This window comes from Acanthisitta chloris, unplaced genomic scaffold (assembly GCF_000695815.1).
Source record: "Acanthisitta chloris isolate BGI_N310 unplaced genomic scaffold, ASM69581v1 scaffold6774, whole genome shotgun sequence".
NCBI classification, from domain to species: Eukaryota; Metazoa; Chordata; class Aves; order Passeriformes; family Acanthisittidae; genus Acanthisitta; species Acanthisitta chloris.
In genome coordinates, this window is record NW_008669787.1 from 42934 (window position 1) to 58159 (window position 15226).

General features: G+C 36.5%; 1 protein-coding gene across 1 annotated transcript in view; it reads left to right on the forward strand.

Moving 5' to 3' along the window:
- Positions 1-15226, forward strand: part of GBE1 (glucan (1,4-alpha-), branching enzyme 1) — a gene marked incomplete at its 5' end in the record, with an annotated part of 62683 nt that overhangs the window by 34965 nt on the left and 12492 nt on the right. The window contains 2 exons of the mRNA XM_009073438.1: positions 6483-6667; positions 7761-7896. Coding sequence (XP_009071686.1) covers positions 6483-6667; positions 7761-7896 — 321 coding nt within the window. The remainder of the gene's footprint in view (positions 1-6482; positions 6668-7760; positions 7897-15226) is intronic.

The following is a 15226-nucleotide window of genomic DNA, read 5'->3' on the forward strand; positions in this document are numbered from 1 at the left end:
GAAATGCTGTTTTGTTGCCTAAAGCTTTGTCATAAATAATGTATTTATGTACACACAGTTGTCCCAAGTTTATAATTTTTTTAAAATGCTGTGCTTGATTCTTTCTGATTTGAAAATCTACGTTTTCATTTGTAGGAAGTAAGAATATAAACTAATTTTTCAGAGTTCTTGAAGTGGTTTGAGTTGTATTCAAGCCACTTGTAGACAGATGAGTGAAGGGAGGAAGGTCATCTGCAGAATCTCCAGTATTGTGACAAGTCTTCTATACCCCCACCTGTGGTCCCAAGCTCTTTAAATCCATAACTGGTTTCTTTGTGATTCAGGTTTTGGGTTTTTAAATATAAAAGTCACAAAAGAAGGAGCAGAACATATTGTCACAAGTAAGTTTTTGCCAGAGGTGATATTCCCCAACATACAAGTCTTTTTTAATGAAACATTTTTATACAGGAAGTTTCACAACTACCAGTAGTTAGCAAAAGGCAAAAAGCTGTGATTCATATATCAAAGGATAACATGTATTTCAGGTTATCATGAAGGTTTGGGGGGTTTCAGTGTGTTTGATTTTTTTAAAAAAAAAAAAAATATTTTCTTCAGAGCTTCTATATTTAATCATAGAATTTGGAAGAAATTGCAGTTAGTATTGTAGATCAGTCCCTTTGATGTTGGGGAGAACCACAATCATTTTCTTTAGGATTTCTTAGCACAGAGTAGGAGGATTAAAGCCTCAGTAGAAGAATGTTCAGTATTTAAAAGGCTGGGTATTCAAATGGTAGGTAAGATATTTGAAAGTGCTCCATACCTATGCTGACTGTGTAAAAAATATAGTACAGGCTTCCATGTTAGGGTTTTTTTTTGTGTGTGTGTGTGTATAAAGTATTGCCTGTAAGGGAAGAAGGGGGAATTAACAAGTAATCATTCTCATGTCCTGAATGTCTGAATGGAAGCTTCTGGTCTGTAAGAGGAAACGTCATGTATGCTTCTTGTATTCTTTGGTCCTTTTCTAGCCACCTGCCTTTGGCCACTGCTGGAAAGAGGCACCCAAATGGGCATTTCATTCTGATTCAGAGAGGAGTTTACCACTATTCATGTATGACATTTCAGTCCTATCTTTTAATACACCAGTAAAGTCTTACTTCCAAACAGTTTGCTGTCATAGCTGCTGTGGTTAAGAGAGGTCGTAAAGGCAGGAAAAGGTTGTCCTAATAGATACAAGAATACTGTATCCCTGTGCAGAGTACTGTATCCCTGGTGTGATCTAAGGCAACAGTTTTTAAGGACTAGAACATTTCCTATGATGTCTTTGATATGTTAGAGGCACACTTGTGTTTTTTTCATGACTATCACACTGGAGGAGATGCATTTTTTGATCCTGTAATACTGGTAAGGTTACGTGTTCCCAACCTTCTCCCTTAAGAGATAGGGAAGATCTAAGTTGAAAAACAAATATGGTATTTGTCCTGGTTTTTGCCTTTCGTAAATTGGAAGGATAGAATATCTGGTATTCTCCGAAAATGGGAGAAAGATACTTTTTTCACAGGTCTGGATTTACTATTACTTCTCTCTACCATTAACTCATGCCAGAGATTGCCTCTAGCTTGTGTTTTATGTGGGAATTGCAATATAATTGTTTGCTTGAATTGATTTTGTTATTATTTTCTGACCCAATATGTCATTGAATACCAGTGCTAGAGAATTTTAAAAAATATGAAGGCTTTCAAGTCATCTAACCCAAGTGTTTCAGGAGGAGTCTGTTTGGAATTTCACTTTATTTTATTGTTGCATGGATTACAAGACTAAATGAATGCTTGCAATGAAGCTCATTCTCTCATCACTTGAAAGGCAGTATAGTGTTTATTTGGTTTTGATAGTAATAAATGTTAAGAGGAAGATTTGGTACCAATATGAGTAAATATGGAATATCAGAATTACTTAGTATCCAAGAGCTTCACAACTAGGGAAAATGAGGATCCATTGTTTGAAAAAATGATAAATATCATATGATATCTAGGTCTGATTTACATTGTTTCTATTTATAATTTGTAGATTGTTGCACTGTTATTGTTCATAATGGTAGTGAAGTTAAATCAGTTATGACTCCTGGATGAGTTAATTACCTGGCTTCTGTAATTGGTGTTACTCTACTTACTTTGATAGAAATATTTTAAGGTAGAACTGTTGAAATTTTGTCTCAATGTGTCTAGTCTCTAGCTCATCAGCTTTAAACAGAACCTTTTTGTAGTGTTTTAAATAATTTTAAACCTTGTTCAGCCTTATACACCTAATTAAACTTCTTACCTTTCTTGTATCAAATAAACTACTTGTTTTAACTGCTTTTAAAGTATTTAGTGTCATGCCTAACTCAGAATACAAACAATCCAAAATAACAGGCATCTCTTGACACTGCCTGCTGGATCTTTTAAATATGCCTTCAGTTTTGCTTAGCCTGATTCTTTGAGAGAGAATTGCTAGTAAAGACGTCTAAAAAAGAGAGAGCTCAAGAAAGCTTTAATGACCTGTGGGGCACAACTTCAAAGGAATCAACAGCAGCATAACTTCTTTGTGGCGTAAATTCATTTCTAGCCTAATAAACAAGTTTTTTTAATAAATTTTCATTATGGTAGTAGGAAGTTAATTCATTTTTTGGAATTATGGTCTTGAAATCTTGTACATAGTAAAGTTGTCCAATATGCAGGAAATAGCAAATGTGAATTAATTCCTAGATAAAATTAGTATGCACTGTTCTTCAAGGATTTGTCTGTTTTGGGGTTTTTTTTCTATAATCAAAATTTCAGTTAAGATCAGCCTTGTTCTCTGCCTCCCCCACATTAGTTCCATTGTCTTGATTTGCATCATTTGTGGCAGTTGGCTTCTTGTCAATCTGTGGTTTGGACCTTTACATCAAACAGTAAATTAATTAAAGGAAAAGAAATCCCAATAATACTTCTATGCTTAGAGGCTTTCACAATTATCAAAAAGTAAATGTTGCTGATTCTTGTCGTAGATGAGAATTGGAATATGGGGAAGGAGGCATAGCTTTCTTCACTGGTATCACCATTAGTTATCTCTAGAAGTAAGTGTTGGTCAGTTACCTGTGCCTTCCCTTTCCTAGTCCTTCCTGTCATTTGTTATAAAGTTAAACTAGAAAAAAAAAAAAGCAATTAAAATAAAAATGGTGCCAGATATGTTTTTTTAAAGGATGTATAGCCTTAATGCATCTCGAGTGTAGAAGCACTCTCAGGAGTTTATTGGAAGCTCTGCTGCATCCTGAATGTTAGTTCCTTTTCCCTATACCACAGTTTAAAAACATAACCAAAATAACCTACTTGAATTCATTCTGTTATATCTGATGAACTTCTGTTTCTTGTTCTGTAAAGAGCAATCAAGAGACTCTTTTAAAGTCAAGCAACACTTACTCACGAGCATATTGTCCAGAAGGTGCCCATAGAAACAGACTATCGAAATGTGCACAGTTGGTGTTTAGCCCCTCAACATGCATTTCTGATAGCAGCAAGCAATTTAGTCTTCTGTCAAGTTTGCTGCACTGTGTTAAATTTGTTTCTTTTCTTAATAGCCATGAGTAATGGTTAGGAAATTAGCATTGCTTTTTGTATTTTGCTGCACTTCTGCTATTTATTTTTTTTTAAGAAAAAAAACCAGACAACAAAACACAGCATTTGAACAATAGTTCCTGTGATGGGAACTATTGTTCAAAGAGAGTGGAGGTGAGGAAGTCAGGATGCAGTATAAACTTGAAGGAAGTATGTTCTACTTAGAGTGAAATAATCTATTGAAGTGATGGTCTAGTTTAGTCTAATTTATTTGCTATCTTCTATTGCTTATTTCCCCCAATTTTGTGTATTTTCTTGAACAAATAGGTACACATTCCTTGGCTATCATTTCAAGATATGTGTCATCTCTGACTTTCTGATGTTTTTTTGCTATCTTTAACTGAGCTATCTCATGTAGTCTATCTTTTCAATAGTGTGCAGAACACGAAAGAAGGTAATACCTTGCCCAGAGAATATTGAATTTGGTTAGATACAGTGTCTGTTTTGTAGCAATATCTTTCCTCATTTTCTATACCATATTGTTAGCACAGTTTAAGAGCTCAGTCCAGCATTATTCCAAGGTCATTTTGACAGTCCTGCTGTGGTTCTGATTCTTTTGTATTTGTCTCCAGTTTTGAGCTGAATATGAAATCTAGTGGTTTTGCTTTTGAATGGGAAATTTAATTTACGACTTGTCAGCTTGTTTACAAAGATGATATCACTATGGAGGACTCTCCTAAATATATATGTGGCTTTTCTCTTTTGTTCTCTGTTCACTTCTTTATTGCCATGAAGTGTGGAAATACACAAAAATCACTTCAAAAATCGCAGTTCAAAGTTGTCACTGCTGACTGTCTCCTTCAGGCCGCCTAGGCAGTGCAGGCTGGGTACAACAGCAGACAGTTGGTGGCTGCACATGCAGGGTATCTACTCAAGAAATACTTGCCTTCTCCCAGCATCCCTGCCCTTTGTCGGCCCCCAAAACTCCAGCTGATTGACAAACCTTGAGTAATCACTTGTAGAAATGGATTTTTTTTGTTTGAGCTTTTTATTATTTTTAAGTAGAAACCCATGTATATTTCCAGATACACTCTGTTCTTGTGTCTGTTTTATGCTGATGAGGTGTTGCATAATCTCTGAAATTTGTCATGAATCTACTGTCATAGGCTTTAAAACATATGTTTAATTTTCAAGGTACTTGACACATTTTAATCCTGTGTAAAATGAATAGTCCAAAATGACTGAGAGTCTGCTAAGCAGCAGGTTATAGCGTGAGTTAGAATCATTAAGTCCATCTGGATTTGTCTCAAGCTGAAATAATGACCAAGTTTTCTTGGTTTATATACTGGAAGTCACTTGAAAGACTGAGTCTCAATGAGGTTTTGCTGTGAATTTTTAGATTTGACAGCTGAGATTTGCTTTGGAGATTCTACATAAGAGGAGCTAAGCTTTTTCTTTCTTTTTTTTTTTTAAATTAAATGACAAACTTTTTCCTTCATTTTTTTTTAAATGGAGTGTGATCCAAGTCTAAATAAATCTATTCTTTGTCTTCAGGTGAGGTATGTTCTGTAGTTGTGTGGGCTAGATAATCAGGATGAGACAGACAAACTTGTGATGCATACTGCTGTGGAAAACCAAATTGAAATATAACGGCACTTAGACATGCACAAAAAGACCTGCACTGGTGGGCACACAGAGGAACACAGCACTCAAACATGCTTCATCCCAGCCTGAAATGTCTCTGGTGCTCGTGACAGTGTGTACTCTACCCTTGCTGTGTTATCTGAACTGCTGCTTGAACTGGGATGTCTTTTCAATTTTTATAGGAAGTGAGGAGCCGAGATTTATGTCATGTTTTTCAATAGTTATTTTTATCTCACTAGAAACTATGATGACAGTATTTATAGCCAGGATAAAACGCCCAAAAATAGTGTTCAAAGTGCATACAACTGTTCTTGTGATTGTTTGGAGTTTAATTGATAAAATGGGAGATTTTTCTCTGTGGTTATGTGAATGGTCACTCTGATTTCACAGAATCACAATGGTTAGGTTGGAGGGGACCACAGTGGGTTGTCTGGTCCAACCTCCCTGCTCAAGCAGGGTCATCCCAGTGCAAATGGCTCAGGATTGCATCCAGGCTGTGCTGGAATATCTGCAGTGAGAGAGAATCCATGACCAATTTGGGCAATCTGTTACAGTGTTTAGTGACTTGCACAGTAAAGAAGTTCTTCCTTGCATTCAGGTCCTTCCTGTTCATAAGTTTCTGCCTGTTGCCTCTTGTTGTATTGCTTGGAACCACTGAGAAGAGTTTGGATCCATCCTCCTGATGCCCTCCTTTCATATACTTAGAGAAATTGATGAGGTTCCCTCTCAGTCATCTCTTCTGAAGGCTGAACAGGTCCAACACCCTCAGTGTTTCCTCATAAGAGAGATGCTCCAGACCATTAATCATCTTTGTTCCTTCTGAGGGACCCACTCCAGGAGCTCCATGTCCCTCTTGTGCTGAGGAGCCCACAACTGGACTCTAAAAAACAATGGATTGCTGCTGCTAAAGCAATGGGTTTAGATTTCACAGTGACTGTAAAATTTGTATCCTGGTTGACTGAATTTTTCTTGCCTTTATTTAGGGATGGGAATGGGAAATTTTTAAGCATAGCAAGAAGCACAGTGTTTATAATTAATTTGTCACTTTATACTTCCCCTGGAGTCTATGGATATTTTGTACTTGTTTACTTGGCCAAATAAACCTGTTAACAAGCATGGAAGTTCTGAGAGACATATCAATAGTAAAATGGCTAGTTTATATGTAGAAACTTATTCTTTGGAATTTAAAACTTGTAGAAAGGAAATGTGTGTTAGTGTATTTCACTTTGACAACTTTGGTGGGGTTTTTTAGCATGTCATTTCACAGATCCTTAATATTTTTTAATACAGGTAACGAATTTGGACATCCAGAATGGCTTGACTTCCCCAGAATAGGAAATAATGAGAGCTACCACTATGCCAGAAGACAGTTTAATCTTACTGAGGATGATCTTCTTCGCTATAAATTCCTAAATGCCTTTGATAGAGATATGAATAGACTGGAGGAAAGATTTGGCTGGCTTGCATCTCCCCAGGTAAGCTGTACATACTAAATGCTAAGTTTTAGTCACCAGTTGGGTACCTGTTTAGAATAACAACAGTACCAAATTTACATGCAGAAATTTTAAACAGCGCTTTATTATGCTCTGCGTAATGCTTCACCATATATTTCAAGTTGTTAAAATATGGCACTGAAGTATCTTCCACAGATAATAGAAATCTGAAACAGTCTCTCCTTTTAGTTTCATAGCAAGATCTGTTCCTATTATTTTTCCTATTTTTTTAGTAATCGTGGATTGGATAAAGCAGCCTGTAAAGTTGTCTGTAATTCAATCCAAGGATTGCTTTGGGAAATTGTAAATTGTCCTGACAATACATTTTGTAAAAATAATTACTCTGTTTCTGCGAGAACTTCCAGCAGAGTATAGTGTAAGTTATAATCTGGTCTTCAACCTGCCACTTTTGTATTTGCATTTTTTGCTCAAGTGTTGCATTGTAATTTTTATGAAAGAAACTCAATTATTGTAATTTCTCAGTGTTTAATTATTTCACACTAGTCATAATCCACTTCAAAGACTTTTTTAAAATGGATATCTAGTTATTTATTAATGGCTTTAGCAAATAGAACAAAGGTGGTATGTGCAGCAGTTTAATGTGGCTTATCAAAGCTTTCTCACACAGATTTCTAAAAAACAAACAGATACCATATCCAGTACTTCATTTTCTAAGTTAATAGCAGTAGATGTGATGCAGAGCCCCATAGCAAGTATACTGAAGATTTTCTTTGATAAAAGGAATCCATTTTTTGCTAAAGCAAAGTGTGATAAAATCCCCCCATGTTACCAATCTTTGAGCAAGAATTTTTCAAGTGCTCTATGCCTTACAGGCTTTTACCTCTTTAGTTTTACATTGCCTTATAACAAATAAGCTACAGTGTAGTAATCAAAAACTTTATATGACATTACATAGGTAAACAATTTCATTTTGCATGTTAATGCCCTCATCTATGTTGCTTGCATCTGTTTTACCCAAAATGAGGTATAGAAGCAACGGGTTTTTTCTTGGGTTTGTTAATTTGTTTAGTAATTAAATATTTTATAGTATTGATATTTTTTTTTTCCTTTCAAGGCCTATGTGAGCGAAAAACATGAAGCCAATAAGGTCATAGCATTTGAGAGAGCAGGTCTCCTTTTTGTTTTCAACTTCCATCCATATCAAAGTTATGTGGACTACAGAGTGGGTATTGAAACTCCAGGAAAATATCCTTTTCTTTGCTGTTTTCACTTGTGCAGAAAAGTTTTAGAACTTGAAAACTGATTTTATTTCTGTTTTCTAATACATATTCAAACTGTAGTTAAAAGATGAGAAATCACTTAATTCTCATCAATATGATCTTGCTTTAATTCTTAGTGTACAGCAAAAATATGATTCAGAAATTTGTCTTCATAAGAGATGATTTTGTAGAAAAAAAAGTAAACAACTGCAATTTAAAGACTTTTTGAAGTTGTGTTGAGGCAGGAAAAAGCAAGTAACTCCTACTGAAAGTATGGAAAATGACCACAGTAAGATGATGCTGTGCAAATAGCCACACAGGAAAATGTTACCAGGCATGGTAAAAGGTACAGAGCTTCTTGTCTCTCTGGCCTGCATTTCTGGAGGAAGTCCTCTGTTCTGAACTCATTAAAAATGCCACTGTTATTTATTTGTAAGTTGTTGGCATAACAAACCTTATTCTACTCTTACAAGATAAGCAGTAGTCAGTAGGCATTACAGTTCTGCTGGTCCCACTTGGTTTGTGAAGTCTTTATCTGAGCATTCAGCTAGTCGGTGGCTACATGAAGAGTCACAGTTGGCTTGAAGTCCATAAATTTTGTTTAGCAACATGAATTGCTATTAGCTTATCTCCGTTTGCATTTTGACATTTCCTGTTGTCATATGCTGCTAAGGTAGGGAAAAAATGTCAGGGCAAAAGTGGTTACTTTTTTTACATATTGCCATTTTTACATAGCGTAACATATCAAAGCATTGTAACGTAAATGAATACTAGAGTCAAACACTTACTGTTGTCATGAATCTAGGGTGTATAACAACATTCAGGCACTGATGTGTTCTCTCTGGTAACCAGTGACAGGACCCTAGGGAATGGTATGAAGCTGTGTCAGGGAGTGTTTTGTTAGACATTAGGGAAAGGTTCTTCACCTAGAGGGTGGCTGGGCACTGGAACAGGCTACCCAGGAAAGTGGTCATGGCCCCAAGCCTGACAGAGTATCTGGACAATGCTCAAGCAGATGGTGTGATTCTTGGGGCTGTCCTGTGCAGAGGCCAGTTGGACTTTGATCCTCATTGGTCTCTTCTACCTCTGAATATTCTATTATTATATAATTTGAAGTCAGAGTTGTCCATAAGCAGTAGATGAGACCTGAGGTATCACAAATATTTTCATCTAAATGCTGCAGAAGTATCCTTTAAAAAAAAAACAACCAAACCCAAACAACCATTAATTCAGGCTCTCTGACATTTACAACATGCACCTAGAGCTTCTAATGAGCAAGTAAGGTCACTTAAATGAGTCACTGGCATGCTATTGCTGAAGGCAAAGACACTGCTTCACAGGCTGCTTTGAAGTGCAGTTGTGTAACTGTCCCTGCCTGTTAGAATTCAGGGGGTATCTGGCACATTGAGACAAAGGATTTAATTTAGGATCAGTCAAATGCTAAATTCTATCAAGGTGGTTGATACTTAAGTTTAATAGGTGTGAATGAGAAATACAGCATACTAATGTGGGAATGTATCTTTGATCTGCATGGGAAAAGACGCAAGTTTCCAGCACTATGAGTCTGTGTAACTATGAGAGTGGCATATTTTATTGCTCAATTTCAGTGTCATTATGTGAAGGAAAAAGGAAAACATTTCGGTGCTTATGCTGGGATTTTACTTCATAAATTATGCTCTTTCAGAAGCCTTTTCATGAGAAACAGCTTGAATTAACAAATTATTTCTGTCTAATTTGCTTCAGTTTTGAGGTGGATGAATAATCAACATCTAGGTCAGCTGTCTCTAGTTTTCTGAGTGTAGATAAAACTTTGAATGTTAACAGGAAAACCATTTGTAAGTTTCCAATTTTATTTTTTTAATACTGACTAGACCTTTCTGGGGGTAGTGGTTGGATTCCAAGGCCAGTCTGGAATAAAAATTCAGTGCAGAAACCTTATTTCCTCTATTCAAAAGGATGGAGAAAGAACAGGAAAGGAGCTTAAAGATTTCAGAAATTACTCCTTTTCCTTCCTTAAGATCCCACAATGCTTTTTGTTAAACAATTCTTCTGCTGTGTTGGAAGCCTCATTAAAATTAGCCTATATGTATATATTCACCCCCCTTTTTAACAAAGTTTGTTATCTTGGCACAAAAGTAAATCTGCATTTTATATTTATAATTACCAACCAATATGGATTTATATATCTCTAAATTTATACTTGGTTGAAGCAAAAAGCATCCATTTTTGGTTGAAGCAAAAGGGTGCAGTACCCTCTCCTTCTCCTCAGTGTTTTAACTTCTTTACAGAATTCAGTCAAATCCTCTCATATGCTTTTTGGCAATTCTAGGTTGGACCCCCTCAGTCCTCTCCAAAATTCAGTGTGTGCAGAGGCAGAGGAGCAACAGAGGTATTCTTCTTGAAATCATGCTAGTATTTCTAGTGAAATTTAAGAAAAGCAAGATGGCCTAACCACTTTGGACTCTTTACAGGCCTCCTTACAGCTGTACTGGCCTTCATCTTCTATTTATTTATGGTGCATTTAATGGCGAAGTTCTTATTTTACTTTGTGTCTTAATAGCATATGTTTTGTCCTTTTAGCATCTGTATTATTGTCTTTGTAATCCTTTATGCCTACCTTGAAAATCTGATTTCCACTTTCTTTCGGCTTCTTTCTAGGTTATGTAGTGAATGAAAAGTTTATTAATTAGCCCTATTGATCTGTGGCTATATTTCTTCTTCTGTGTGCATATTAATAATTCATAAATTATGCCTATGCTCAAAGCTTGTTTTTTACAAAATCAATTTCTTCAAGAAATTGCTGGTCTATAATGTCCTTCCCTGTCTTTCATCTTGAGAATAGTGATTATCAGTTCTGCAGCTGTTGGTGTGCCTGGATTTCCTTTTTCTCATTTTGCTTCTTGTTTTCACTTGTTGCTAGGTTCTCTTCTTGTATTTTACAGGTATTATATTGGCAATGAAAATTGCTGCCAGGACAACTTATCTCTTCGTGTATTCTGTAGGGTGAATATATTCCTTTGTCCCTGGCTGCTTACTGTTTCTTTTGACTTCTCAAACAATGTAGTGCCTTTGTATGTGAAAGTAGTGTGTCATCTTCATTGTCATCCTGATGACTTCTCCATCTGGGTATGTTTTCCCAATAGCAAAGGTTTCATGGTAGAGAATGCTATTCATTGCCTGTTTGGTTTTCAAAAGTATGTAGAAAAGCTGTTGAAAAATGTAGGTCATGATACTAGTAAATCCAGTTTAAAATCTGGAGTATCTAATTGGGATTATTGCAATCTTGGTACTATTAGGTTTTAACAGAGATTCTGCCTTTCCTAAGAGAAACTTGCCCTCGGTGCTGACTTCAAGCAAGTGTTGGAACTGGTTGCCCAGAGAGATTGTGCAGTCTCCATCTTCAGGTGTTTTCAAGAGCTTACTGGATAAAGCTCTGAGCAATCTGGTCTGACCCTTGCAGCTGAACTCCAGAGCTGCATTGCAGCCTGAGTAATTGTCCCTATGATCCCATTCTGTCACTTGTGATCCTTGTCTTTTCTCCTTCAGACTTGCTTATGATACCGTGCCCTTCTATAGGTAAACTGCTGTGATTAGTGAAGGTCAGTTTTCTTGCCTAGGTGAGCTCTCTCTTCTCATTAATTTGCAACATTTTAGCAGTAACTCCTAAATACAAGTTTTTTGTATTATTTCTATCAGAAAAATTCTTAAAGATGAATAAATGTAAGAAAACCCCCACAAACAAACCCTACCACATGCAAAGACCCACCACACAGGAAAAAAATCCCCCAAAATCTGCACAACACCCTCCCACCTCCAAAAAAAACCACCACCACCACCCCCCCAAAAAAAAACTAGCTCTGTACCCTGAACCAAAGCAAGATGGTAAGATGTGATGAGGAGTATTGCTGCTAAAGTAATGTATTCACAAGCCAATCTTAAATATTAAGGTAGATGCTAATTGTGGCCTTCCAGTGACTGAAGGGAACCTGCAAGAAAGTTGGAGAGAGACTTTTGCAAGAGCATGTAGTGGCAAGACTAGGTTTAAATTAAATATTGGGAAAAAATTCTTTGCTCTGAGGGTGGTGAGGCACTGGCACAGCTTGCCCAGAGAAGTTGTGGATGCCCCATCCCTGGAAGTGTTCAGGCCAAGTTGGATTGAGCTCTGAGGAACCTGATCTAGTGGAAGGTGTCCCTGTCCACAGCAGAGGGGTTGGAGCCAGATATTTTTGGTGTCACTTCCAACCCAGTCAATTCTGTGATTCTGTGCACCTTCTGATTTCCCTAGCCTCTCACATTGAACATGAGAATCCAAGTGAGCGCATTGAATAAAGGGAAGTTCAGCGTGTACTTTTTTCTGTCTGGCAGCTGTACCACTGTAGGTAAGTGCCATTTCCATGTCAGTGTGTATGTATAAGCAAATAATCACTTATGGTCAACAAAGTGGCCCTGTTAAAGCATTGCACTTGATTTTTTCATGCATTGAATCTCTAATTCTGTGTGCAGTTTCAGTTTTGAAGAAGGAGATGGTGAATTAACTCATGAACCCTATGAACTACTCTGGATAGAATTAATTCGATTTGATTTTTTTCTTAGTAAGTTTTTTCTCTAGATTTTTTTCTTAGATGTAACCTTGTTACATCTTCAGGGTGAACAGAAAAATACACATGGGCCTTTCCTAGGAAATACAGTCAATTCTCAAAGTAAAATCAGGGAGAGCTTCTCTTCTGTCTCCTGAGACAGATTCACCTAGAGAAGATTAGTGTGTTATATATCTGAATCTCTGGGGGTAGCTAAAAAAAGAAAAAAATGTGCCTAAGTAAAGAAAAATGCAATTTAGGGTAATATGTTATTCTACAGGTGTATTTAAGGACACTTGCCCTTCTGTTGGTGATTGATAACTGTGAAAGCTTCAATAAAAATATGAAACCTATATCTGTAAGCTTCATATTTTACCTTCTGTTGTTTCCAATTTTAAATTGCTCGAAGAAGTACTAAAAAAACAACCCACAGGGGAAGCTATTTTTGTATTTAATTTGCTAAATCACAGAAGTACAAGGAAATGTTGGTGTGTTAATGATAGGTTTCTAATCCACACTTCATAAGGGTTGTTTCTTAGTAATTTGTAGCCTTCTATATTTTTGACTTAGAGTGACTTTTTTTAATGAGTGAAGTTGGAAAGACTTGTATATTTAGCTGTTAAATGCTGGTATGAGTTATCCTACATTGCTTTGCGAGTTTATTCAGCCTGACCTCTGAGAATCCATTTACTGCAATATCGAAGATCATTGAGGTGTACACTGCTTGTATGGTAGTTACTAAAACAACACTAAGGAGAAATGCTGGTACAATACTTGAAAACTGGCCTTTGATTTTCATCTAAGATGGGCAAAAATACTTTCCAAGAGTTTGAGGGCTGGATTTGTCAAAATATATCCAACAAAAAGTCGTCTTAATAAAGTCTTTAATCTTATGCTATCATTTTACATGTAGCTAATAACCTAACTAAGTGTTAAGAAGCACTCACCATCAGATGGAGTCAGCCTTGGTTTGCCCACTGCAGTGACTGGTCGCTCCAGCATTTGATTTGCATGTTCTACTGTCACCACTGCTTCTTAGTGTGTTCACAAAGGGTAAAGTGTGAAAACATGCTGCTTTCACCAGTATATGTATTTTAACTTATAGAAGAAGGTATGTAGAACATCTAGGCAGACATGTTGATTTAGAATCATAGAATGGTTTGAATTGTAAGTTGACTTGGAAATTTGAGTTGGATCTTAACAATCATTAGTTTCAACCCCCTGTCTTGGGCAGGGACACCTTTCACTGGAGGACATTGCTCAAAGCCCCATCCAACCTGGCCTCGAACATTTCCAGGGATGGGGCATCCATGACCTCTGGGCAACCTGTGCAGATGCCTCATTACCCTCTGAGTAAAGAATTTCTTCCTAACATCTAATCTAAATCTTTCCTCATTTACTTTAAAACCATTCCCCCTTGCCTTATCACTATCCATGCACCCAAAGTTTGCTCTGCACACCCTAAACAAATCATCCTGGGTTACCTTCGTCCAATACTTTTGTGAGTATAGCTTTTAATTCATCTAGATGTAATGAGAATTACTACATTTAATCTCATTGGATGATTAGCCATGGGATCATGCCAGTGTTAGTATCATTGCCACTATAACTGGTTCAGGACAACTAACTTGAGACCAAGACTGCTTAGAGGATCAAAAGATTTTCAAAAGCATTCCCGTGTCTTCTGTTGTCCATACACTTCTTTGTTGCTAGCTTAATTCACTTTCTGAAAGTTTCTATGTACAGGCAGAAATTAAGTGCTTCAGCACAGTTTGTTATCCTTTTTGGTCTGTACTTTTATCTTTGCCCCATCTGTGTTGCCAGAGCTATATCCTTTGCATTTAGCCAAGAAATAGTAGCACAAGTGAAATCTTAATTAGGTAATCTGTTGTATATTGAAGTGCAGTGAGAAAATGAGAGCTGATTTACATAGGAGTTAAAAAGAAAATAAATATTTACACACACACCCATGTTGTAGTTGTGTGTCTGGAAAGCAGAAAGCCAGAAGTAGGAATGCTTACACATGTGATTGTAAAATATAAACCTATAACAGTTCCTAATCTTGATTTTAAAACAGACTGTGAAAGGATGAAGATGAGGCCATCAGAAAGTATGCAGAGAGGAAGATATCCTGGTCCTAGTGGAAGGTGTCCCTGCGTATTGCAGGGTGGTTGGACTAAATGGTTTTTAAACGTAAACCTTTCTATGATCACCTACAGTCTTTTTGTATATCTTTGGTTACCCTTCCTGAGTCCTACTCAATTATGTCCAGACTTCCTAAATTGATGAGTAAATTGTTACATAGGTAATCTCTGTAATAGGGCAGTCATATATAACAGAGAGGACCCAGTGTATTTTAATTATGTGAATGTATTTGATTTGTCATAGATGTTTGTGTGAGTCAAACCAGGCTGTACAGAAAAGAGTAGTTAGTTTCTAAATACGCAGTAAGCCTTACTTAATTTTACAGCTGGTCAGTAGAAATTTTTGTCTCTTCTGCAAAGCTTTTAATGATGCTGGATCATCCCTCGCACAAATAGCACTTGGATTCTTTTATCAATAGTAAGCATTGAAGAACAAAATACAAATTACCCTATCTTATGATTTGCATTTACTTTGTCAATGTGTCATTAAGCATACATAAGATTAAATTTAAAAATTACATTAAAATATATATTTTAAAACATTGTAAAAGCATAGCAATTCAATAATAAATGTGGTAATGTGTCAACTTTTCCATTTTC